Raw genomic sequence first — 27,590 nt, 5'->3', positions numbered from 1 at the left:
GGAAGGAGAGCTTTGCGGGATAGAGTATTCTTGGTTGGCATCTGTTTTCTTGGAGTCTGTTGACTATGTCCCTCCACTCTCTCCTTGCCCGTGGTGTTTCTTCGGAGAAGTCTGATGTCAGCCTGATTGGCTTTCCTTTGAATGTTATCTGTTTTTTCCCTCTTGCCAGCTTCATTATTTTTTCCTTGTCCTGGATTCTTGGGAGCTTTACTATTATGTGTCTTGCTGTATTTTTCCTTTCGTTGTGGAAGTTTGGTGTTCTTGCTTCTTGTATATCAATTTTCAGCTCCTTCTTCACATTCTCTTCAATTATCTCTTTGAATATTTTCTCTGTTCCTACATCTCTCTCCTCTCCTTCTGGTATTCCTATAACTCTTATATTTCCTTTCCTCATGGAGTAGATAGTTCCCGAAGTCTTTCTTCGTTCTTTTTCCTTCGTACTTCTCTTTCCTTTTCTGTTTTGGTTCTTTTTATTTCTGTGTCTTCAAGATTACTTATTCGTTCTTCCATTTCATCTATTCTGCTTTCATTGCTTTTCCCAGAATTCTTTAGTTCTTCCATTAATTCTTTGATCTCCTGCATTTCTTTTACTTCCCTCTTTAGGGACTCAATTTCATTCTTCTGACCATTGTTTTCCCTCTCTAGGGACTCGATTGCATTCTTCTGATCGTTGATTATTTTTCCCTTATCATTGTTTTCCTTTATGACTTCTGTCAGTTTTTTAATCACAGCAATTTTAAATTCTCTTTCTGGAAGGCTCAGAAGTTCTTCCAAGTTACTGTCGTTGCAATCTGGGGGCTGGTTTTCTTTTTGTGGTGTGCTTTTTCCCTGGGGAGTTGCTAGGTTGCGTGTGGTTCTTCTACTCCCTACTGTCTGTTTTCTAATTTGCTGTATGCGTTGGGACAGTGTATTGTTGGGACTGGCCGGCATCTTGGGCGAGCTTCTCTGCAACCCTCTGGTTCCTCCTGGAGCCATATGTCAGTTTCAAGCAGTCTTTACTGGAGAAAGGTCCCTGTTCTAAAATGCTGATGTGAGGACACACTCCCCTGTGCGCCTGGTCTGCCCCGGCGGTGGGTTCCTGCTCCCCCTCTGGGCTTGGACTGCAGGCCAGAGGGGGTCTGGCGTGGGCGGACTTCCTCCGCTCACCTCTGGCTCCTGAGGAAGCCTTCTTTACTGAAGAAATGTAGTCTTTACTGAAGAAATGTCCCTGTTCTAAAATGGTGATGTGGGACACACTCCCTGCGCGTCCGGTCTCAGGCACACTCTTCTGCGTGCCTGGTCTGCCCCGGCTGTGGGTGCTCGCTCCCCCTGTGGGCTCAGACTACTGGTCGGAAGGGGCCCGGCGTGGGCTAACTCCCCAGCCACTGGCTCCTCCAGGAGCCTCTGCTGGCTTCAAGTCACTAGGTGGCACCAGAGATCTCTCCTAGAGCCCTTGGTGAGCTGATTTTCCACCCCGTGGGACTGGGAACAGAGCGGGAATGGTAGGGTAAACCTCAACGGCTTTGGGGTACTGTGTCTGCCTTGTGCCCCACCGTCGTGGGGAACCCACGCCCCTAATTTCGTGCCCCGGGTCTCAGTTCCAAAGCTCTCAGTTCCAGGAAGCGGGCTGTAGTCCAGTTCAGTGGCGCAGGAATGGCGCCTTTTGAATCTGGCTCCCGTGCCTGGGCGCCTGGTTCCTGCTCACTCAGTGAGGGCCTCCGCGCGTCTCCCCGCAAGCCTAGGTCGCAGGCGCGGGGACCTGCGCTTGCTTTTCAACTGCACTGCTTTTCCGCGCGATCCCGATTCTGGTCTGCGCGCTTTTCTGCGCAATCCCGATCCCGATCCGTGTCTGCTTTTCCAGCGTGCCGCTTTTCCGCGCAAGCTTACTGGGCAGCCCGGGGCTGTGTGCTGGTGCTGGCCTCCTCCTGGGGGGCGGGGTCTCTCTTTAATGGCGCCTGGAGCTCACAGCTGCGGCGGATCCTGCAGGATTCTCCACAGCTCCCGTTCACGGGGTGTGGTGGCTGAAATAGTTCCTTTCCACTCACAGTCCCGCTTGCTGCGTAGTTTGTTCTTGTTGGTCCTTTTAGTTTGTTGTTTCCCTCCTCTCTGCTGGTCGGAGAGTGCCGCCTCTGTGGGCGGGGGAGGGGAGCAGGGTTCTGCGCTTCCCTCCCTTCTAGTCCTCTTTTATGGCCACTTTCTTCCTGGGGCAGTTTGCTGGAGTCACCCGTTTATCTTCCGTGTCCCAGTTCTCACTGGGACCTGCCGCTTTTCCTCCCTATTAACTTTTTTTAATGGGAGATCTTACTCGCTCCGCCCAACTCCTATTTATTTTCAGCTAGTAAGCAGCAGAGACAGAAATCTGAACCAACTCAGAACAGAGTGACTCCAGAATTTTTCATTGATTTCTATATTGGCTCCTTGCTGTCCTAACTTTCTGCACTTCTTAAAAAATTTTATACATTTTTTACATCATTTTTCATTTTTGTGCAATGTATGCATTTTCATCTTGGTTATAGTCCCCATACAATTCCACCCCCCTTGTTTTGATCCTGCTTCCTCCTCCCCCTTCACCCCCATAGTGTGTCTGTGGTTTAGAGTTGCTTGTTGATTTTGATTTTATTATAATTAGGTTTTTTCCTGGTTCCTTATTTAGGTTTTTCTAAATTCCTGCTATGAGTGAGACCATCTGGTATTTTTCTTTTTCTTTCTGGCTTATTTCACTGAACATGATCCCTTCCAGCTCCATCCATGTTGCTGCAAATTGTGTTAGTTTATCTTTTTTTGATTGCTGAGTAATATTCCATTGTGTATATGTACACGTCTTCTTGATCCAGTCATCTATTTTTGGGCATTTGGGTTGTTTCCATAGCTTAGCTATTGTAAATAGTGCTGCTATAAACATAGGGGTGCAGGTGTCCTTTTGAATTAATGATTTTGTGTCCTTTGGGTAAATACCTAGGAGTGGAATTGCTGGATCATATGGAAGCTCCATCTTTAGCTGGTTGGGGAATCTCCATACAGCTTTCCATAGTGGTTGGACCAGTTTGCACTCCCAGCAGCAGTGCAGGAGAGTTCCTTTTTCTCCACATCCTCGCCAACATTTGTTGTTGCTAGTTTTTTTAATATGTGCCATTCTCACTGGTGTGAAATGGTATCTCATTGTATTTTTGATTTGCATTTCCCTGATTGCAAGTGATGCTGAACATATTTTCATATGCCTGTTGGCCATTTGCATTTCCTCTTTGGAGAAGTTTCTGCCCATTTTTTGACTGGATTATTTACTTTGTTTTGTTGAGTCTCATCAGCTCTTTATCATTAGTGTTCTGAGCAAATTTTTCTCCCAATCAGTGGGGTGTCTCTTTGTTTTAGTTACGGTCTCTTTTGCTCTGCAGAAGCTCTTTAATTTGATGTAGTTCCAACTGATTGACTTTGCCTTCACTATCACTGCTTAGGGTGATGTGTCTTTAAAGATGTTACTGAGGTGTATGTCATGTAATGTTTTGCCTATATTTCCTTCCATATATTTTATGGTTTCAGGTCTTATGTCTAGTTCTTTAATCCATTTTGAGTTGGTTTTGTGCATGGTGTGAGGTAGTAGTCAAGCTTCATTCTTTTGCATGTAGCAACCCAGTTTTCCCAGCACCATTTATTGAACAAACTTTCTTTGCTCCATTGTGTATTCTTTGCTCCTTTGTCAAAGATTAGTTGACCATAAATCTGTGATCTGTGGGTTTATTTCTGGATTTTTCTATTCAGTTCCATTGGTCTGTGTGTCTGTTCTTGTTCCAGTACCATGCAGTTTTGATTATTTTGGCTTTGTAGTAAAGTTTGAAGTCTGGGAGTGTGAGACCTCCATTTCTTCTCTCTCTCTCTTTTTTTTTTTCCAGGGGAGCTTTGGCTATTCGTGGTTTTTGGTGGCTCTATATGAACTTACTCAATATTTGTTCTATTTCTTTGAAGAATGTCATTGAAATTTTTATTGGAATAGCATTGAATCTGTAAATTGCTTTTGGTGGGATGGCCATTTTGATAATGTTAATTCTTCCAATCCATGAGCAGGGAATGTCTTTCCATTTCTTTGTGTCTTCTATTTCTTTTAACAGTGTTTTGTAGTTTTCTTTGTATAGCTCCTTTACCTCTTTTGTTAGGTTTCCCAAGTATTTGATATATTTTTTTGTTTCAATAAAAAAAGGATGGTTTTCTTGATTTCTTCTTCTTCAGATTGATTGTTTATGTATAGGAAGGCTACTGATTTTTGTGTGTTGATTTTGTATCCCACTACTTTACTAAACTGATTAGTTTGATTAGTTCTTTCTGTGGAGTTTTTGGGGTTCTTTATGTATATTATCATATCATCTGCAAACAGTTATAGTTTAACTTCTTCCTTCCCTATTTAGATTCCTTGTATGTCTTTGTCTTGTCTTATTGCTCTGACTAGGACTTCTAGTATTATATTGAAAAGCAGAGGTGAGAGTGGACATCCTTGTCTTGTTCCAGATCTTAATGGAAATGCTTTCAACTTTTCACCATTGAGAATGCTATTGGCTATGGGCTTGTCATATATGGCCTTTATGATATAGAGGTATGTTTCTTGTATCCCAAGAATTTCAAGGGCCTTTATCATAAATCCGTGTTGTACTTTGTTGAAAGCGTTCCTCAGCATCTATTGATATTATCATATGGTTTTTATATTTCTTTTTGTTGATGTGTTGGATTACATTGATTGATTTTCAGATGTTGAACCTGGAATAAATCCTACTTGGTTGTGGTGAATTATCTTATGACTACATTGTTGGATTCTGATAGCTAAAATTTTATTGAGTATTTTTGCATCAGTGTTTCAGTATTCAATAGAGAGATTGGCCTGTAGTTTTCTATTTTTGTGTTGTCCTTGTTTGGTTTTGGTATTAGTGTAATGTTGGCTTCATAGAACGTGTTTGGTATTATCCCTTCCTTCTCAATTTTTTGAAATAGTTCTGAAGGATAGGCATTAGTTCGTTTCTGAATGTTTGTAGAATTCATTTGTAAATCCATCTGGTCCTGGGCTTTTGGTTTTGGAGAGGGTTTTGATTACCATTTCCATTCACTGCTTGTAATTATTTTGTTTATATGTTCTATTTCTTCTTTATCTAGCTTTGGGTGATTGTAAAATTGTAGGAATTTGTCCACTCTTCTAGATTGTTGAACTTGTTTGCGTATAACTGTTCATAGTAGTTTCTGATTATTCTTTTGATTTCTGCTGTGTCTGTTGTGATTTCTTATCTTTCATTTGTGGTCCTATTTATTTGTGCTGTCGCCTGTTTTTCCTTTGTGAGCCTACTAGGGGTTTATCTATTTTTTTATTTTTTTCAAAGAACCAACTTTTGGTTTCATTGATCTTTTGGCTCCTCTAGTAATCTTTTAATCTCCTTTGTTTCTTGTCTTTCCTTTCTTAAGGTCTCAGTTTCATTCTTCAGTTCAGTGATTATTTGTCTCAAATCATTTTTTTCCTTTTCATTTTCTTTCTGCTTTTTAATCATGATGATCATTAATTCTCTATCTGATAGGCCGAGAAGTTCTTCTATGTCATTGTTAAGCTCTGGTGACTGTATTTCTTCTTGTGGTGTGACCTTCTCCTGCCGGCTTGCTTGGTTATTTATATTTTTTCTTCTCCCTGTTTTTGCTTTCTAATTAGTTCTATGCATTGGGAAATTGTGCCACTGGTGTTGGTGGGCATCTCTTTGGAGTGCTCCTTTAGGGGTGTCAGAAACTGTTCACTAGACCGAGACCAGCACTGGTAGGCTAAAAGTCCACCAAGGTGTTGATGCTGTGTTGCTGGGCACTGTCCCTTACAGTTCTCTCCCTCTATATTTACTCAGTTCCAACAGGGAATCAGCTAGTTGGTGATTTTGGTCTGGTCTTGAGGTGGCGCCAGACACCCGTACTTGCTGACCTGTGCTTTTTCGCAGTGGTTCTCTTTTGGATTGTTTTTTTTTTTAGTTTCTATTTCATTTATTTCTGCTTTGATTTTTATTATTTCCTTTCTTCTACTGGTTTTAGTGTTTTTTTGTTGTTCTTTTTCTAGTTCTTTGAGATGTGAGGTTAGATTGTTTCTTTGAGTTCTTTCTTGTTTCTTGATGTTAGCCTGTATTGCTATATATTTTCTTTTTATTATTGCTTTTGCTGCATCCCATTCATTTAGGAAATTGGTGTCCTCCTTGTCATTCAACTCAAAGTATTTTTTAATTTCTTCTTTGGTCTCCTCATTAGTCCAATGGGCTTCCAGTATTGTGGGTTTCAATCTCCATGAGGTAAGAGGGTTCCTTGCCTTCTTTTTTTTAATTATTTAAATTTTTAAAAAAATTTATTTATTTATTTATATAAGTAGTGGGTACAGTAAGAAGCGCGGGAGGGTGAGAGAATTCACTAGAGCCAGAGCGGGGAGCAGAGCAGGCAGAAGGATCGAAGTACACTGCTGAGGGGAGCAGCGGGCGGCAGGAGAGGTCTGCGCGCCATGTCGGACCCTCCTCCTGTGGCCGGGGAGCAGCCGGAGATCAAACTGGCGCTGCAGGGGCTGCTGGCAGCTTCGCAACCCAGCGCTCAACTGCTGCGCCACCAGGGGAGGCCCTCCTTGCCTTCTTTTTATTGTTTATTTCTAGTTTGATGCCTTATTGGTCAGAGAAGATGGTTGGTATGATTTCAATCTTGGTATATCTGTTGATGTTTGTCTTGTGTCCCAGTATGTGATCAATCCTGGAGAATGATCCGTATGCACTTGAGAAAAATGTGTACTTAGATTTTTGCATTTAGTGTTCTATAGATGTGTGTTAAGCTCATGAGGTCTAGATCCTTATTTAGAGTTTTAGTGTCTTTACTTATATTTTGTCCTGTTGATCTATCCATTGTTGATAGTGGTGTGTTGAAGTCTCCTACTACATATGTATTTTCTCTGATGCCTGTTTTCAGAGATGATAATAGTTGTCTGTTGCTCCTTCATTTGGTGAGTATATATTAATGAATATTGTGTCTTCTTGATGTATTGGCCCCTTGATCATAGTGTAGTGACTGTCTGGGACTCTTTTTACCTTTTTGAGTTTGAAATCTGTTTTATCTGATATAAGTATAGCTGTTCCTGCCTTCTCTTTTGGTCCATTTGCTTGTAGGATTGTTTTCTATCCTTTTACTTTCAGACTTTTTTTGTCTTTTGTAGTTAAATGTGTTTCCTGGAGACAGCAAAAGGTTGGGTTTTATTTCTTAATCCCTCCTGCCACTCTGTGTCTTTTTATTGAGGTGTTTAGTCTGTTTATATTTAGAGTTAATATTGATATGTTAGCATCTGTATTTGCCATTTTGTTAGTCTTTTCTCTGGTTTTACTTATTTATTTATTTTTTTTTTGTCTTGTTTCATTGTTATTCATCCCTCTGTTGGTTCTGGCTTTAGGACTCCTTGTAGTATTTTTTTGGAGTGGAGATTTAGTCGTAATGAAATTCTGGAGTTTATGTTTGTCTGGGAAGGTCCTTATACTTTCTTCATAGAGGAAGGAAAGCTTTGCATTTGGTTGGCATTTGTTGTCTTGGAGTTTGTTGACTATGTCCCTCCACCCTCTCCTTGCCCATAGTGTTTTTCAGAGAAGTCTGATGTCAGCCTGATTGGTTTTCCTTTGTATGTTATCTCTTTCTTCCTTCTTGTCAGCTTCCTTATTTTTTCCTTGTCTTGGATTCTTGGGAACTTTACTATTATATGTCTCACTGTATTTTTCCTTTCATCATGGAAATTTGGTGTTCTTCTTGCTTCTTGTATGTCTATTTTCAGCTCCTTCTTCATGTTTGGGAAGTTCTCTTCAATTATTTTCTTGAATATTTTCTCTGTTCCAATGTCTCTCTCCTCTCCTCCTGGGATTCCTATAACTCCTATATTTCCTTTCCTCATGGAGTCAGATAGTTCCTGAAGTCTGTCTTCATTCTTTCTCCTTCGTACTTCTCTTTCCTTTTCTTTTTTGGTTCCTTTTTATTTCTGTGTCTTCAAGAGTACTTATTCATTCTTCCATTTCATCTATTCTGTTTTCATTGCTTTTCCCAGAGTTCTTTAGCTTCTCCATTAATCTTTTGATCTCCTGCATTTCTTTCCTTCCCTCTTTAGGGACTCAATTTCATTCTTCTCATCGTTGATTATTTTTTCCATATAATTTTCGACTTCTCAGTTTTTTAATCATGGTGATTTTAAATTCTTTATCCAGAAGACTCATAAGTTCCTCTAAGTCACTGGTGTTGCAGTCTGGTGTTTGTTTGTCTTTTTGTGGTGTGTCTTTTCCCTGGGGACATGCTTGGTTGCTTGTAATTTTTCTTCTCCCTGATGCTTGTTTTCTAATTTGTCCTATGCATTGGGACACCGTGTCGCTAGTACTGGCCAGCATCTCTTTGGTGTGCTCTTTCTGGGATGTCGGGAACTGGTGGTCCAATCAAGTCCAGTACTGTTATGCCAGCAGTCCAATAGGGCAGTGGTATTATGGATATGTTAATGGTCGCTTTCCCTGAAAATCTCCTCCTTCTGTATTTGTTTAATTCTACAGGTGGGTCTTGAGGTCCCACAGACTGCCCTGGCTGTGGCTGGATCACCGGCTGGACTCCAAATCGCTGGATCCCTCTCTGGGCTCCAACTCCCTGCCAGGCATGGCCTGGCTTGTGGGGGCCTTCAGCTTACCTCTGACTGTGGGGACAGCCCTTTCTCAGTTCCACACAACAGCTTTGGTGAGGTCTGGACTCATGCACAATTCCCTGTCTACATATGGTGCATCTGCCGATCTCTTCCCTGTGCCTTGGGTCTTCCACTATTAATTTAATTAGTCTTCTTAGGACATTTCTAATTTTACAGCTTTACAAATTGTGCTGATATCAATATCTTGTAATATATCCTCACCCTTATGACTCTCTAAGAGTCTTAATATACATTAGATTATCAATTAAACATTAGAAAACTATCCTCCTGAAAACAGTGCTATCTTCCCCATAACTTTGTTCATACTTAGCATAAACATTAAGTTTAACCTGAACCAGTCAAATTATGAGATAATATCTATTATTGGAATATAATTCTTCATATTTTTTATAAACTGTTTGTTTTTTGATCCTTACCTTGTTCTTATTGACTAGTTATAGGCCTTCTATGTTAATTATATTAATGGTTTGTCTCATCCACTGGATTTTCCCCCTTAATTTATCAATTGCAGAATTTTCACATGAAGTTTCCTAATATAGAAAAATCTAACAAATATATTGATATTTATGCTTATAGGTATATTTGTATCCACACCAGAAATCTCTGTGGTTTTGGTTTTGCTTTGAGTATTATACTTTGAAAGGCTCTCCTCCATTCCAATTTATTTGGAATTTATATTGGTTTTAAGTTATGAGAACGGGCTATAACTTTATGATTAGCCCAGAGTTTCTTAGTACATGTTTTATGGACAGTATTTCTGTGAGATGTTAATGGGGGTTGATCAAAAGAAGCTTTCTGTGCTCAAATAAGTTTGGGAAATGCAAGGTTTACGCAAAACCATTGGGTTTATTTACAGCAAAACTTGTCTGAGTGGAGTGTATTCATTGCAATATAACCTGAAATGGTTAAACACTAGGAACACTCCAAATACACATCAGTGTCATACTGGATAGTTTTATTTCTACAAAGGAATACTATGCAGCTGTAAAAAATGAAAATGCTTATTCTAATCTGATAGGAAAAGTTATCTGAGGTAAATAGTTTTTTTAAATTTTTTAAAATATTTTATGTAATTCTTACATCATTTTTCATTTTTGTACAATGTATGCATTTTCATTTTGGTTATATTCCCCATACAATTGCACCCCCCTTTATTTTGACCCTTTATTTCTCCCCAACCCCCCCTGCTCCCATAGTGTATCTCTGGTTTATAGTTGCTTGTTAATTTTGATTTTTACTTTGTATTATTAGTCTTTTTCCTGGTCGCTTATTTAGGTTTTTATAAATTCCTGCTATGAGTGAGACCATCCGTTATTTTTCTTTTTCTTTCTGGCTTATTTCGCAGAGCATGATCCCTTCCAGCTCCATCCATGTTGCTGCAAACTGCATGTGTTTATCTTTTTTGATTGCTGAGTAATATTCCATTGTGTATATGTACCACATCTTCTTGATCAAGTCATCTATTTTTGGGCATTTGGGTTGTTTCCATAGCTTAGCTATTGTAAATAGTGCTTCTATAAACATAGGGGTGCAGGTGTCCTTTGTAATTAATGTTTCTGTGTCCTTTGGGTAAATACCTAGGAGTGGAATTGCTGGATCATGTGGAAGCTCTATCTTTAGTAGGTTGAGGAATCACACAGCTCTCCATAGTGGTTGGACCAGTTTGCACTCCCACCGGCAGTGCAGGAGAGTTCCTTTTTCTCCACAACCTACCTGAGGTAAATTGTTAACAGAAAAAAGCCAAATGGGTTTATTATAGATAATACTCTATGTTAAGAAAGGCAATGAAATTTTATTTAAGCATAAAGAAACTTTGGAAGGCTTGCAAGAAGCTAAAATAGTTGTTAGAGGGGGAAATCTTTTTTTTCCCCCAGAAAGCATGTTGTTTAGTTAGTTTATTGAGGTAGCATTGGTTTACAACACTGAGTATGATTTAGTGCAATAGGTTCCCACCTCTACGGATGTGTGTTGCCGCACTGTTCTCTCCCCCAAAGCACTTGTAGTCCTATAACCTGGACCACTGGACCCCTCCTCCTATGGCCTCACCTCCTTCTAGTAGTCTCAATTCTATAATCATGTTTCTTGGGTTAGTTTTGGTTTAGTCTTGCCAGTTCTTTTGTTTCTTTTTCCTCTATATTCCACATATGAAGGAAATCATCTGGTATATGTCTTACTCCTTCTGACTTATTTCAGTAAGCATAATCCTCTGCAGCTCCACCCATGTTGTTGCAAATGACAAGAGCTCACTTTTTAAAAATATATATATGTGTATGGCCAAGCAGTATTCCATTGTATATATATGCCACATCTTATTTCACTGCTCTGTCGATGGGCATTTAGGTTGTTTCCGTAACTTGGCTATTGTAAATAGTGCTGCAATGAATATAGAAGTGCATGTATTTCTTCAAATTAGTGATTTTGTATTCTTCAGGTAGATACCTAGGGGTGGAATTGCTGGATCATATGGTAAATCTTTTTTAAATATTTGGAGGAAATCTGTTTTCCTTAGGGGCTTGACCAGAGTACATTCCCACTAAGAGTGTATAAGTATTCCTTTAGGGAGAAATCTTTTCCAGATTCCCTTTTACATTTGCTTATTTATTTATTTATTTATTTATTATTTAAAAAAATTTTTTTAAAGATTTATTTATTTATTTATACAAGCACTGGGTACAGTCAGAAGTGCAGGAGGGTGAGAGAATTCACCAGAGCTAGAGCCGGGAGCAGAACAGGCAGAAGGACCGAAGTACACTGCTGAGGGGAGCAGCGGGCGGCAGGAGAGGTTTGCGCGCCATGTGGGACCCTCCTCCAGTGGCCGGTGAGCAGCCAGGTATCGAACCGGCACTGTAGAGGCTGTGGGCAGCTTCAAAACCCAGTGCTCAACCGCTGCGCCACCGGGGAGGCCCTACATTTGCTTTTTTAAACCACAGGAATACATTATCTATAAAAATAAATACTTTCTTAAAAAAATGGAAAAACCCTTAGAGGCTAATATATATTGTGACTTTCCAAGTTGGGGGGAGTTGTGGGTTATTCAATTACCTATAAATTCATATGAGCACAGATTCCTACAGATTTGGGGTTTCTAAGGTTTCTGAAAAAAAATTATGTACTAGTTCTTACAGATTTGACATGCTCTCTGTAGCACATACTTAATACAGTTACATATTCTTGGGTTTCTGCTGTGTATGTGTGTGTGTGTGTGCATGCACGTGTTGTGTTTAGTTGACCAATTCTTCCCCTAGTACTGAGTATTTTAATATCTGAATGAGCAAGTTACTTCTTACCATTTTTTCCCTTATTCTGCTAAACAAAATTAATTTTCTTGTTCAATCTTTTGTGTTTTTTGAAAGTCTATTGTTTTTTTAAAATTATTGAGGTAACACTGATTTATAATACTGTAGAAAATTTAGGGGAATAGGATGTATGATATCACACCATACCCACACCTGTTCTTACTCATTTTTTCCTTTCAAATGATTTGCTTTATCAGCCACCTGAACATACATGTGGGAATAGCTTGAAAAGGACTGAGAGCTTTCTAGAATTATGTAGAGATAGGAGGATATTGTGAGTAATACTGCGATGACCACTGGTGTACAAACATCAAAAAAAAAAAAAAAGAATGAAAAGAGACTGTTTCCCATACACCCTTAGATGCTTTCCAGGTTTTGAATCATGTGAGATATTTTTCTCAGATTTTCTTTCATGCCATTCAGTAAAGACTAAAATAGCATGATGTTTTTCATTTTCTTCATTTAATTCCTTCTTAACTATTTTTAGTATTTTTATTTTGTTTCTGTTGTAAAGGGGTTCTGATATTCATTTATTTTCTCTAGGATTATTGCTGATATAAGCTACTTTTTTCTTTAATATATATTTTATTTTAACAAATTTATTGCAAAATTTTTTTTGAGGGAATGTTGGTTTACATTGTTGTTTGTATTTTGGAAAGATACGAACCACTCTCCACCCTCCTGACGATGTTACTGTGGTGCTCCCGCCCTCAAACCACCTATATATTTTTTTTTTTTTTGCAATTTATGGAGATGGATATATGATGCATTCCTTTCATCAATTAATTTGATAAAATATAATAACATATTTCACAATAACTTATCCTATTTTGCCAGAAAAAGTCATGCTTGAAACAAAGGATTGTTATTTTAAGTATATTTTTAAATTTTTTTGTTTGAATCTTTTAATTGGGATATTTGCATCTATATTTGTAAATGTAATTGGCCTGAAACTTGTTTTTGAAACTTTGTGTGTCAGTTTTTTACATTTATGTCATGCCAAATGTGTAAAATAAAATAGCAAATTCTCCATATGGTTCTGAACTCTTGAAGCTCTAATAGGGTGTTGGAAAGAATTTCTGTGTACAGATGTTCATTCTAGTGACTTTTATAAATGTAATACTTGAAGAGCATTTTCACCCTCCCTTGCCCCTCCTCCCACTAGCTGTATCAATTTGATTATCTATAGTTTTATAGAAATTCATCCATTTTATCTTTTTTTTTTAAGATTTATTTATTTATTTATACAAGCACTGGATACAGTCAGAAGCACGGGAGGGTGAGAGAATTCACCAGAGCCAGAGCAGGGAGCAGAACAGGCAGACTGAGGAAGTACACTGCTGCATCAGGAGAGGTCTGCGCGCCATGTGGGACCCTCGCGGGGAGGTGGGGGGCCAGGGATCAAACTGGCAGCTTCGCAGCCCAGCGCTCAACTGCTGCTCCACCAGGGGAGGCCCTCATCCATTTTATCTTTTTTTGGGGGGGGGGCTTATCTTTTTTTTTTAAATTTTTTATTTTTTTATTTCTTTTAATTAATAATAAATTTTATTTTTATATTCCCCATACAATTTCAACCCTCCCATTCTGACCCCAGTCCCTCCCCTCCTGCCCCCCACCCCCCAAAAAGTGTCTCTGGTTCATAGTTTTTTGTTGATTTTGATTTTCACTTTCTTACAGTTATTCATTTTCCTGGTCCCTTATTTAAGTTTTCTAGATTCCTGCTATGAGTGAGACCATCCGGTATTTTTCTTTTTCTTTCTGGCTTATTTCCATTTTATCTTAATGTCAGTTAGACTCTCTGGCCTGTTTGCACTTTCTCTTTCTCAGTCTAAGGGGAATACCTCTGGAAATTGATCCTGGTTGCCAATAAACTCCCAAATTGGGTGGCCCTTTCTGTCTCAAACTTCCACTTTTACCACCTAATTAGGAGCTGCTAGTATGTATTGCCCAAGACAGCCCTTGGTGACTGCCTCCTCCTTCGCCTCTGTCTGCATAGTATCTACCAGAAACAGAATAAAATTACTGACATTGGTATGGCAAATTTCCTAGTTTCTGCATTAATGTTTTTTTCTTTGAATTTTCTCCCCCTCCTTTTTTTAAATTTGTTCAATCTAATTTCTTTCTGGGAGTCAGGGGTTAAGAGCTTATTATTATGCTACCATCTTTCCCTGAAGTGTCAACACACTTTTCATTCTCAGTTTAACTGCTTTCATCAACAGTGGTGACAATACTAGGAGCTCTGGGCTATATCTATAAATGTAGTGGGTGTCAGGGGAGGCGATTAATCACAGCAGCTAGCATAAACAATCAACACTGGAAACACAAATACGCTGACACCCCTTTGGCTAAGACCTGGAGCAACTTGGCAAAGGACGCACACATTTTTTTTTTTTTTTTCCATTTGGGAAATAATCAAGAAGGTGGAAAATCTGAGAAGTAATGTTCTAGGTACATTTTCTAATATTCTCCTTTTCCTGTGGTTAGTGGGTTTTCAATTTTCATTGTCATTATTCTTGGAAGTAAGAATATATACAAATATAAAAAGATAGCTAATTTCTGATGAGTGAGTGATAATATACAAAAGGCAAAATGCTTAAATAATAGTAAAGGCATGTTTTTATAGTCTTTGTTACAACTGCTACTTATAGAGAATTATATTAGAGTTACTATGTCCACATTCATCTACACTTCTACAAAACCTCCAGGTTATTAGAGCCATGTGTGATGAATTTCTAACATGGTCTGTCTTTCCAGCACTAGTGAGAAAACCTGGAATTCAGAAGAGGCCTGTCTTACTTTGTGCTAAAATTCTATTACAACATACCTTGTACATAGGAGTTTAGTTAACAGAACATGACACATGACCGATATTAATAAATAATTCAAACAAGTTGAAATTCCTCAGACTGTTTAAATCTCATTCTTTGAGATGTCTTTCTCATTTTTCATCCTCAGCACAGACTTTCTGTTGACCTTGATGGTAGACCCTCAGATAGAGAAATATTAGTTTGTTCACTTTCCTTGTCCTCAGGGGCATTGTCCTAGAACCTTTTGGAACAGCAAGAAGTGACTTGACAGAAAAACTTTGAAAATTACTGCATATACCTCTTTTTTTTTTTTAAATCATGTTTTATCAAGGCAGTGTTGATTTAGAAACACTGTATGGTTTAGGTATACAGGTTCACACCTATACAGATGTGTATTACTGCACTCCCTCTACCACCAAAGTACTACAATCTTCCACCATAGTCTATGGGGGCCCCCTCTCTCCTTTCTCTCACCTCCCCAGTTCTGCAGTGAGATTTTAAGAGTTAGTTTTGGTTTTTTTTTTTCCTCTTTTGTTTTGATTTTTTTTTTAATATCCCACATGTGAGTGAAATCATCTTGTATTTATCTTTCTCCTTCTAATTTATTTTGCTTAGTATAATGCCCTCCAGTTCCATCCTCATTGTCACAAATGGCAAGATTTCACCTTTTTTTCCCCCTTTTATAGCTGAGTAGTATTCCACTGTGTACGTATAGTACATGGTTTAAACCCCCTCTCTGTCCTTGGACAGTTAGGTTATTTCCATAACTCTGCTATTGTGAATAGTGCTGCAATGATCATAGGAGCTTATAGATCCCTTTGAATTAGTGGTTTGGCACTCTTGGGTAGATACAAGAGTAGAATTTTGAGTAGAATTTTGAATCGCACATTAGATCTTATTTTTAACGTTTTAGGAAATCTCTATACTGTTTTCCAGAGGGCCTGGACCAGTCTACATCCTCACCAACAGTCTCGTCTCCTTATTTTAATGGAATAGGGGCGTTAATGCATTTTGTAAAGCCAAACGTTTCTTCTTTATATTGTCATTTTCCTGTCATTGTACTTTTTTCAGGAAGAGTCACTTTTGGTTTCCCATAAAATCTTTCCTCACCAATCAACAACTTCTTTTTTTTTTTTTTTTTTTTTTGACTTCTGGGAAGTATAACGGTTTTGCTACAGCAGCCACTGTTAAGCTGCCAGGTTGCCAATTATACCAGGACTCAATTACAAATTAGGAAAATATTGTAGTAAGAATGAGCTCAAGGGCCTCCCCAGTGGTGCAGCGGTTGAGCGCTGGGTTGCGAAGCTGCCCGCAACCTCTGCAGCACCGGTTCAATCCCTGGGTGCTCCCAGGCCACCAGAGGAGGGTCCCACACAGCGCGCAGACCTCTCCTGCCGCCCGCTGCTCCCTTCAGCAGTGTACTTCGGTCCTTCTGCCTGCTCTGCTCCCCGCTCTGGCTCTGGTGAATTCTCTCACCCTCCCGTGCTTCTGACTGTACCCAGTGCTTGTATAAATAAGTAAATAAATCTTTAAAAAAAAAAATGAGCTCAAGTCCGCACTTATAAATGTTACAACATTAGCATAACTTCTTTAACCGCAGATTGTAAGCATAAACAGGGAATGGTAGAGGGCAATGAACCAGGCCCCAGGATTTAGGGCTAGAAGAGCCCACTTGGAAGTTTAGTGTTTTATTTTACACATCAGTTAAGACAAACCACTAATCAATTTCAAAGGGGAGATTAGTTAACACAACAAAATATGTATATACACACACATGTGTTCACATATATACTCACAGATGATAAAGATGCTTTTTTAACATAGGAAATTGTTTATAATATGGTAAATGAATAAGCAGATTATACAATGTACATATAATTGGTTCTTCAAATCAACTTCACCCCTAATAAGAGAAATGCAAAATTTAACTGTAATGAGATTGTTTTCCCCCATCAAATGAGCAAAAATCTAAAGGCCTGACAATATGGCCTCCTTTGGTGAGGCTGTGGAAAACAGCAACTTTTACACATCATTGGTAAGGTATAAATGAGTGTAAAACTCTATGGAGGGCAAATATTAAAATTACAATTGTATATATCTTTGACTCAACAATTCTACTTCTGAGATTTTTGTGCTATAGATAACCTTACTCAACATAAGTGGAGGTATTTATGACAGATTGTAATAGGAAGAGACAACCCAAAATCCACCAAGAGTGACTGTTTAAATAGTATTGTGTATTTATAACGTGGAATACTGTGTAACAAATGAAAGGAATAGTGAAGCTTTTTATAAACTAACTAATATGGAAAGATCTCCATGACATATTGTTAAAAATAACAGGGTACAGAACAATGTGTGCAATAAGGCATGCTTTGTGTCACAAAGAGGGAAATAATCTATATTTGTGTTGACTTCTATGCATATTAAGACACTTCCCAAAACTAAAACAATATTTCCCTTGAGTTGAAATTGAAGAATGGAAGGGTATTCATCAAAATGTTAGACATGGAACTAGATTTGATGCCTGGGCCATAGTTTGCTAGCCCTCCTGATTTAATGGATGAATTCTGTCCCTGATGGATAGTCAGGGAGAGACATCTTTAATCACTCCCAAAGCCAGCCAGGTCCTCTGGATTTGCTAAGAGCATTGAATGAGGTTATGGAATAAAGCAACCATCTAGTTGGGGATAAAAGGACCATCCTGAGGCAGACAGGGAAAAAAATATGTGAGACCAAATCAATGGTGATTCCCATTTTTAAATTTTTTTAAAATACTAATGATTAAAGGAATTATAGGAATTTCATTATATTCATATGTTCATAATTTTAAATGCAAAATAAGTCTTGAAGACTTTCCAGAAGATAAAACTAAGTCTATTTTTGTAGCTCATTGTAGCCCAGACATACATGCTTATGACTATAGCAGCAAGGAGAGAAGGCTGTGGAGAATGTATGCTCCTGTTCTCTGATTAATATTTGTCATATCCTGGGCCTCTCTGGTGGTGCGAGGGGTTAAGACGCAACCTATGAAGCTATCTGCAGCCACTGTAGCACAAGTTCAAACCCTGGCCAGGGAGCAACCCACATGGCGCAGCAGACCTCTTCTGACTTGCCCACTGCTCCCCTTAGCAGTGTATTTCAGTCAATCCTCCTGTTCTGTTCCCCACTCTGTCTCTAGTGAATCCTCTCACCCCCACACCTCTCACCTGAACCCCAGTTCTTGTATGCATAAATAAATAAATCTTTAAAAAAATAGGTGCCATTCTCACAGATGTGAAATGATACCTTATAAAAAGCAAAAAAAAAAAAAAAAAGAAAATGTCATATCCTTCTAGGAACAAACCTTTGTCCTATTCTCCCTTAGATCACTGGGATAATACCAGGTGGACTGATGCATAGAAGTCAGCAAGGTAAAATGTGAGAGGTTAAGTAAACATCAGAATGGGGAGGCTGCATCCGCACTTTGACTTATTCAGCATTAAGAAGAATAATGTCATCCTAGGGAAAGCCACACACCTCAGAAGATGACGTCTTATGGAGGAAATTTTAGGGTTATCCCAATGAAAACAGTTTTTTGAGAGCTTGTAAAAGCAAAAAACCCTTGAATAGTGTTTCATTTTAAACTAAAATATGAAATATTCCAGAAGTGCATAAATCAAATTACCTGGTATCATAAGAAACTTTTATGCTACCAGCACTGAGGTCAAAAAATAAAATACTGCCATTCTTTACAGTAGTACCTCTAATTTTCCTTTTTACTTGCTATTATTCAAAAGGCTGAGAAGTGATTGTGTCCCGTCTCTTAGAAGGGTTCTTTTCAAAGTCCTCTATAGTTCTCTAATAATCACAATGTTTTCCCTCCCATGAGAGATAACCATGATCTTCACCTCCATGGTGACTATGTCCTTGCTTGCTTTTATAGCTTATCACCTACTTATGTATTCCGAAACATGGCCTTTCATTTTGCTTGTTTTATCTACTTTAAAATTTTTATGATTTTTTTTGTTGCGGTAACTTTGGTTTACCACACTGTGTGATTCAGAGGTGCAGGTTCACGCCTCTTCCAATGTACATTAGCACACCCACCGTTGAGGTACCCGTGTTCCCGCACCGCAGCCCGTTATCTGTCTTACTGATGATGAACAACTGAGTATCTCGCATTTGGGGCAGTAAGAACCATGCTGAGGGCTTCCCTGGTGGCGCAAGGGATTACGATGCAACCCATGAAACTATGCGCAGCCACTGCAGCACGAGTTCGAGTTTGATCCCCGGCCACAGAGCTACCCACATGGCGCAGCAGACCTCTCCTGCCTTGTCCGCTGCTCCCTTCAGCAGTTTATTTCAGTCAATCTGTCTGTTCTGTTTCCCACTCTGTCTCTGGTGAATCCTCTCACCCTCCACACCCCTGGCTTGTACCCCAGTTCTTGTGTGCCTAAATAAATAAATCTTAAAAAAAACAAACCATGCTGATATGAATGTTATGGGTCAATGTATTTGAATAAATGCATCACAAGCATGAGATTTTCTAGCATAATTACTCTGGGGTGAGTAGCTGGGCTTGTAGCTTTGTGGTGCCAGACTATGGACTGTAATATAAGGTATGAATAGCTCCTTTTCTAGATACTGTAAAATATTGTGTAGTGTGGTTTTTTCAATGTATACTTTCAGCAGTCTATAACAGGTTTTTGTTCTTTCATATCTTCATCAAAAGATAAAAATGCTTAGCTTTGTCAGACTTCTTAAAATTTGCTAGTCCAATGGATGCATAGTAAGATCTCATTATAGTTTTAATTTGCTTTTCACTGGTGATGAATGAAGCTGTGTGTCTTCTCATATATTAATTGGTTCCTTTTGTGAAATGCATGTCTAAACTTTTGCCTGTTCTTTTATTGGAATGCCTTTCTTTAATAGTGCTTAATTTAATTCATGTATTAATAGAGTCTGGATGATGAATGATCAGGGTTGGAGGTTCACCATGCAGCCAGAAGGCAAATGCAACAATTTAAGATTTTTTTCACAAAACCTTTTAATGTAATTAACTGGCACAAATTATTCATCAGACAAATTGGGCCTAAGCATCTGCCCGCCACACTCTCTGCTGCCAGTCATCTGCCCTTGCACCCAGATCAATGACTGGTGCTAACCACAGTAGTTAAGATTCACCAGACTGCTAGCATGTGCATGGCACTGAGCTAGGCACTATCTCATTTGCTTCTTTCAACACCTCTATGTGGAATGTATTATTAGGCTTAGAGTCTTGAATAACTCACACATTATGACTCAACAAGAGAGTGATATGGTTGAGACTTGATCTCTCATCTAACTCTGAAATCTGTGCTCTTATCCTAGTTACTACACTGTCTCAAAACAGTTTCCTTCTGGTTTTAAATTTGGAATTATTGTGTATTCTGGAAATGGCAATCATTAGTCCTAACAGAAGAGAATATAATCAAGTACTTAGTTGAAGAGGTAGCAAAATTCAAATTCCCTTAAAATATATCATAACGAAAATCAAAATCAACAAAAAACTATGAACCAGAGACACTTTTTGGGGGGTGGGGGGGCAGGAGGGGAGGGATTGGGGTCAGAATGGGGGGGTTGAAATTGTATGGGGAATATAAAAATAAAATTTATTATTTAAAAAATAAAAAAAGGGGGTTGTAATTGTAAGGGGAATATAAAAATAAAATTTAAACTAAAAAAATATATCATAATGATTTATGAGGGTTACTGACAAAAGGAAAACAGGTTTGAGTAAAGCTTACTATGCACTTGACTTAGGTTTATATAACAGTCTTTATGTGAATGGCAAATATGGACCCTTTCATCTTATGATTACATCAGAAACATTTTATAGATTTTGAATAGATAAAATGACATGCTCTAATCAGACTCATTTTTAGGTTAAAATCATAAAATAAGCAACAATGGCAAACCTTACCACGCATCCAGGAGCAGCTACTCTAAATTCTCAAAGCAAAGAAATAAGATATTCCAACATACTGGGTTGAGTCTCAAAGGGACTTTGAAGTTATTCAGAAACATACAACACCAAAATGTTAAAAAATAAAACTCTGAACAGCATGGTTTCTTAAACAAACCCCCAAAGATCTATGGAAAATAAAACTTTATTTCCAAGTTAAACTCTGAATTTGTCAAAAGATAAGAGATCTGTGAATATTTGAAATAGGAGTTCTAGAAAGGTGACCAGATTTTGAAACGATCTTGAGGACTCAGAGCTGAGCTCTGGTGCATTGAGTCAATGGTTGTTTCTGAAGAAGTTTATATAGTGAGCTTGAATTCAGAGAGCCTTTTTCCCCTTTGAAGGAATCCTCTGGCTTGAACATGTCATGTATGGCTTGTAAAGTTATTTTCTTTTCCTTCTGAAGCCCTGGTCAAGCTTGTAGTTTCATTTCAATAAATCTCACTGTCTGTGTCTGGAAGGCAAAGTCTGAGCTTTGTATATTGCTTTCTGGCAATTTACATTTCCATGCCCCACAGAACAGATGCAGCAGGATTTGTATGCAACAGGCATTTGGACCCTCATATCTTGGGGGCTGATAATTTTACCATTTAATAAATTTATTTATTTTTATTTATATTTATTTATTTATGTTTACAGATTTATTTATTTATTTATACAAGCACTGGGGTACAGTCAGAAGTGGGGGAGGGTGAGAGAATTCAGCAGAGCCAGAGCAGAGAGCAGAACAGGCAGACTGACGAAATACACTGCTGAGGGGAGCAGCAGGAGGCAGGAGAGGTCTGCGCGCCGTATGAGACCCTCGCCCGGTGGCCGGGGATCGAACCGGTGCTGCAGAGGCTGCGGGCAGCTTCGCAACCCAGCGTTCAACTGCTGCGCCACTGGGGAGGCCCAATTTTTTTTTAAATATTTATTTCTTTATTTATGCAAGAATTGGGGTACAGGCCAGATGCGCGGGAGGGTGAGAGAATTCACCAGAGACAGAGCTGGGAACAGAACAGGTAGACTGACGAAATACACTGCTGAGGGGAGCAGCGGGCATGACAGGAAGGTCTGCAGCACCATGTGGGACCCTCGCTGGCTGGCCAGGATCGAACCAGCGCTGTAGAGATTGCGTACAGCTTCACAGCACGGCACTCAACCGCCTGCACTACCAGGGAGGCCCTACCATTTAATAAACTTGAAGACCTATACTGATTACATTACTAGTTGGTGAATTTGGTTCAATAATAGTATCTGACCTCTTGCATGGTATTTCATAGGTACAAGGTGGTGATGTATTATTTTGTTTACTCTTCACAGTTTATGGAAAGCAGTGCTGTATCATCTTCTATTAATAAGACTGTGATCCTTGTCTAGAGTCGCAAAGCTAGTAACTGGCAATCTTATAATTAAAAGCCAGATCTTCTGAGTCTAACACCAGCATTCTTTCACAAGTCACATAATAAACCCATGACTAGAGAATTATAGGGGACTTTCAGAAGGGCCCACATTAGCAATGGGCTCTGAATCCAGAAATCTGATGGTGATATAAATGTCATGTCTTGGCTCACTTGAGCAGAACGAAACAACCAATGAGCTATTTCAATGGTGCTGCTAGGACAAAACATTTTGGAAAAATTGCCAGGATAGCTTTGGAAAACTCTAAATGTGATCAGTCAGACATGTAAGTAGGCTTCCTTTGTAGGGAATCTGTAACTATAAGATCTCAACGCACTTATCCAGCCTTCCCCTGCATTTCACATGCATATGTCTTATTTCTCCAACTGTAAAAGCCTGGAAGAAAGGTATTTTGGTTTTGTTTACCCCAGTGGCAGATAAGATAAAGATTTAAGTGCAAGTAAATTATTTGGAAGAAGAAAGAAACACCAGTAGGGAGTGGTGGGGTGGTAGAGAGAAGGGAAGGTGGCCAACTAAGGATGTGGCTTGGAGCCAGTTTAATTAGCCTCCAGGTTCTTAATGCCAAAAGGAAACTCTGGACTACTCAGAGTCATCCTACCCGCAGGAGAGGGAGCTGGAATGTTCATATGCTCACTCCCATCAGTCATGGAGAGCTGGGGGACGTGGGGGAATTCCCCTACCTGCAGCATGCCATGCAAGAAGTGGCATTCTGTAGCTTAGGGAAAAATTTGGAGGCAAAAAAATGCAGTCATTGCCAGGGAAAAGTCTCTGGTAAAAGGTTTGAGCAATATGAAAAGGCACCAAAATGGTCACTGTAATAGGATCTGGGTCTTCTTTAAAAAAAATTCTCATTCAAAGCCCAGATTAGCATTGGGGCCATAATGATACAATGAACACATCAACATGATATTAGAGTGACATGATATTAGAGTGAGTGCGAGGAATGCTTACAGATGCAGTCACCCGTTGCTTGATATATATGATGGTGGTCCCGACAGGTGATACCATACAGCTAGGTGTGTAGTAGGCTATATACAGACCGGGTTTGTGTAATTATATTCTGATACTTGCACAAGGACAAAATTGCCTAACTAACAATACATTTCATAGAGCATGTTGCTGTCATTCAGAGACTCATAACCATACATGTTAAATTTTCACTGACAAAAGAATGGGGAAGAAGGAAAGAACAAGGAAGGGCAAAAATGGCAGCAAGGAGCCATCTGTACTCACACTTTCTCATAAATCTTGTTGGGATGTTCCGGCCATTTGATCAGGCACACCACTCGATTGGGCAGGGTCTCCGTGGTTGAGTAGTAGCCCTGGGGAAAGGCCAGCAGGAGTGCCAGAACCCAGATGACACAAATGACCACCTTGGTGGCCGTGGCCGACAGCCGGGGCTGGAGGGGATGGATGATGGCCATGTACCTGGGACAGAAAAGAAAGGACAGAGTTCCAACGTCACCAAAACTTGCATTATTGATGATGTATTGTTCCTGGGGAACTATGGGTGATTCAGTGGTGGGTATGCTAGAGTGGTGATAGCTGGGCGGGGATAAGATTCCTATACTTCCAAAATACTAACAATCATGTAAGCTAGCATTACTTCAAAAATAAATTAATTTATAAATTAAAAAAAAAGAAAAGAAAAATTTCAGGAAACCCTTTGACACCCTGTAACTTTTACAGCTCTTTTCTGACACCCTTTTCTTATTTCCTTAATTAAGCGTTTGTTTCTGATGACATAAAGTGCTAAAAGCCATAAGAAAAGTTACCCAGATTTTTAAATATGTCAGAGCCCATCAGGCAACATACCGGGAGAGAAGTTTTCATCACTGAGAAGCTAATGCTAGAGCCATGTCGCCCAAGTGTAGGTCAGTGGCTTTCAGTGAAGTCAGAAAAATAAGAACAATGTTGCAAATATATTCAACATGCAGACTATCTTTATCCTGTTTGGATTAAGGGATAATAGAGATTGAAGTAGCAGGTTTTAAGGTAACTGCTGTGTGGCAATTTAAAAGCTCCCCATCCTACAAGTGTCAGTGCAATTTGAAGGAAAGTGAATGCCTATGTGTGAGAAATTGTCATCAATTATTTAAACATCTAGGAGTCAGTGTGTAGCTACAACATACACTGTGTGAGGAGAAAGAAGGTCTCCACCTGCTGAGATAGACACACCTCAGCATATGAAGGCCCAGGGTGGATAAAACCCCTTCTCAGGTCAGGGAGCAAAGTGAGTGCCACTTCTGACCTGGAGCCTTCCATCTGCCCCCTTACTTCCGGAATGGCAAGCTGAATGGTTCATGCTTGAATTTGTCTGCAGGCCCCGAGACACAGCAGAACAGCAGAGGTTTTAGGAATAATAAATATTCTAATCAGCATTTCATATCTGTTATAATCACATCAATTCTGCTGGCTCCATTTAAAAAGGCATCTATCTCCCTTTGTGTATTTTTCTAGTAAAGTCTGTGGATCCATCTCTTAAATATGCATGGTTCTTTTCAGAGCAGGAATTATGTCTTGTACTGCCCTTGGGGTTTAAATATTATCACACACAAACTCAGAATCACACATTTGCTTTTCTGACATGCAGGTATTTCTGGCTTCCGTGGAAGCAAATGGTCAATAGAGACTTCAAAATGAGCAAACAGCACAGCTGTCAGCTGGCCTCACATAATTCCACATAATTCTTTCTCTACACTCTTTGGAGTGTAGGCTCTCTAGGTCAGAACTGGGGCCAGGGTTATAAGTAAAGCAATTTCATTGAGTATGTGCTCAACAAATTTGCACTGGGCAGCTGCTGCATGCAGAACACAGTGTTTCTGTTTGGGCTACCAGCTTCTAATTTCTCCAGGGAGAAAAGGCGCATAAACAAGACACCATAAAACATGACAGTGGGATATGTCACCTCAAATGATAATCAGATAAATCTTATAACCATAGGGAGGCTGCAGAGGTAATCAAGTCTTGGAATGGCAGGTGATCGTTAGTGGCAGGGCTTAAAGAGGTATACTTAGCTGGCTTTGGGGTGAGTCAGCTCAGCATCTGCCTCGAAGGGCAGGAAATGTTCAGAACCTTTCTTTCCTCTCCATCTTCTGAATGGTTCTGACATCTTCTCCTGGAAGCTTGATGGTTCAGTTTTCACAAAGGATGCCTGAGCATCCTTTTATTATCCTAAACTTTAAAATACCTATTTGTTCTAAGGACATAGGCTTTCCTTCTCTGGTCTCTAAAAGCAGTGTCACTGACGCTGTTCATTGTATACAGGCTTGGTATTAGGGTGCCTCCGGGCAGCCTTTACATATTGATCAGAAGTGATGATAGATCTGAGGAAGGAAATTCCAAGATTCTTTTCCTTTTTCCTCTTTTAGAAAGTGGGTAAGAAAGTGTAGAATTAGGAGGAAACTTGGAAAAAAATATGACGGCAGTAAGTAATAATCTGTAAATCTTTGGCCAAATTTCCCTGATTGAGATAATGACTGTAAAGTCAGCACGCAACTGATGCTCTATAGAGCATCAAGAGGTCAAAGACAACTATCAAGATTCTGTCAATCAAGCATTGTCTGTCTTATTTAGGTTACCCCAAGGGAACACAGTTATTTCCAAGGGAGGCCCTGTGCTCCATAGACTTGGTGACCTTCCATTCCCTGAGTGATCTCCTGAAAAAAACACTGATAAGTCTTGATTTCCCTCTAGGATCTGCCCCTTCCTTGTTTCCTTGCAGAAATGAAGCCTTGACTTCCTCTTCAGTCATGCAGTGGTAATAGTTGGGGGTGTTTCAGAATCAGGGCCAACAGAGGTAGACTTGTGCAACCACTGTCTGTTGTCTTCTTCCCAATTTAGTAAAGGGCTGGGTCTATCTGGTCAATGCGAGAATCTCTTTGAATTTTTGATTGAAATTGTCAAATGGTTTATGAGGTCATTTCTCAGAGGTAGGATCTTTGCCCTGCAAAGCTGGCCACAATGCCATTAAGACAACTTTCTCAGCTCCAGCACCACCCAGGCTCCCTCTGTCACTGCCGTGATGCATCCTCAGGCTTCGTGGGAGTTCACAGAGGGCACTCAGGAGAGAATGTGACAATCTCATTGCTCCCTTTTAATATTATCTCAAATGCAAGATTTTAATTGCATTTAACTCAGGATAAATGCTTAATCTTAAATAAACATACCCTAACACTCATCCCCAAGCTCACATTGGCGATACAACATTCGAAATCTAATGTGACTGGGGCTTAAGGGGGATAGCATCAGCATATTGGTGCTGTAGCTCCAAATGGGTGGCAGAAAGCCATATTTTATCTTTATTGCAAAAATTGCAGTTTGGGAGCCCATTTCATTTAACTCTCTGCTGTTACTTGAGTGTAGGAACCATTTCAGTGACAGATGAAAGCATTGCTGACATAAGCCAGAGAGAATAAAAAAGGTTTGCTTTTAAAAATGTCTATATTTTTCTTTGTTCAAAATACTGTCATTTATAAACTTCCCTCACTCCTTTCCCCCCATGTTCCCTTTCATCTTTCTCTCTCTTGCAATCCTCACTTCTGGTTTTGTGTAATGTGTTTCTTTTTTAGTTGCCCAAAAGCTAGTAAGCACCTTTTGTACAACTTGTCCACAGATGGATGCATGTTCTTCCCCTCTACCTATTCATCCCTAGTTTGGATCTCATTAACATGCATTTATATATTTATTGGTAACCACCCTGAGCAATTCTTGCTTATTTGGTTATAAGTTATCAACTGAGCAAGTACTGCAAGCCCTGGGAAAATACATTCAATAAATATTTATTGACTGCATTGTGCTCACGGGACTGGAAGGCAGTCAATGAAACATCTTTCCAGTTTACTCATTAATTATCAGGCTGCCAGAGACCAGTCCAGAGGCTGTGTGGGATGTGGATTATGTTCTCTACCCTAGGTTGTTCTAGTCTCACTGAGGGCCATCGGCTTTGATTTGAATTGTCTGTGATCTCCTAACTGAAAAACCTGAGGTGCTTCTTCCTTTTGAATAATTATGCTTTATAAGAACTTTCCACATAGTCCCTTAAATCTAGCAAAATAGAAGGCTTCAATTTTTTTAAAAGGTGAAGTGATTCAATCTTAGTGTGAAAAAGAATTCTAGTTTTCTGATGAGCCACCCTATCTTCATAACTTCGTCCCATATCAGTCCTAAATCATCTGGTGGGGAGGATGTCTTTCTTCGGCCAGGATGTCTGTCCTACCATGTCTCTTATGTAGGTAATACTTTCATCTGTCTCTGAAAAGGCTTCCATGCTCAAGTAATGGCAAAGAGTTAACTGCCTGTCCTAGCACATCCTCTAGTTCCAGTCCCTACCCTCCCTACCCCACTCACTTCTTCCTGTGATAGCAAAAGATTCCTTGAAGGGAATGCAACTTCCTGGGTTTGAATGACCAGGAGGGGTGACAGCT

The 27,590-nt window shown here is 39.5% G+C and overlaps 1 protein-coding gene across 1 annotated transcript in view; it reads right to left on the bottom strand.

The window, feature by feature from the left end:
- Positions 1-27,590, bottom strand: part of TACR1 (tachykinin receptor 1) — a gene marked incomplete at both ends in the record, with an annotated part of 155,577 nt that overhangs the window by 55,495 nt on the left and 72,492 nt on the right. Inside the window, one exon of the mRNA XM_084235407.1 lies at positions 23,398-23,592. Within this exon, the coding sequence (XP_084091533.1) occupies positions 23,398-23,592 (195 nt within the window). The remainder of the gene's footprint in view (positions 1-23,397; positions 23,593-27,590) is intronic.

The sequence above is a fragment of the Talpa europaea genome (assembly GCF_964194135.1).
Source record: "Talpa europaea genome assembly, chromosome: 6".
Lineage (NCBI taxonomy): Eukaryota > Metazoa > Chordata > Mammalia > Eulipotyphla > Talpidae > Talpa > Talpa europaea.
Note: the sequence above shows the minus strand (reverse complement) of the source record. Positions and strands in the feature narration are given on the sequence as shown.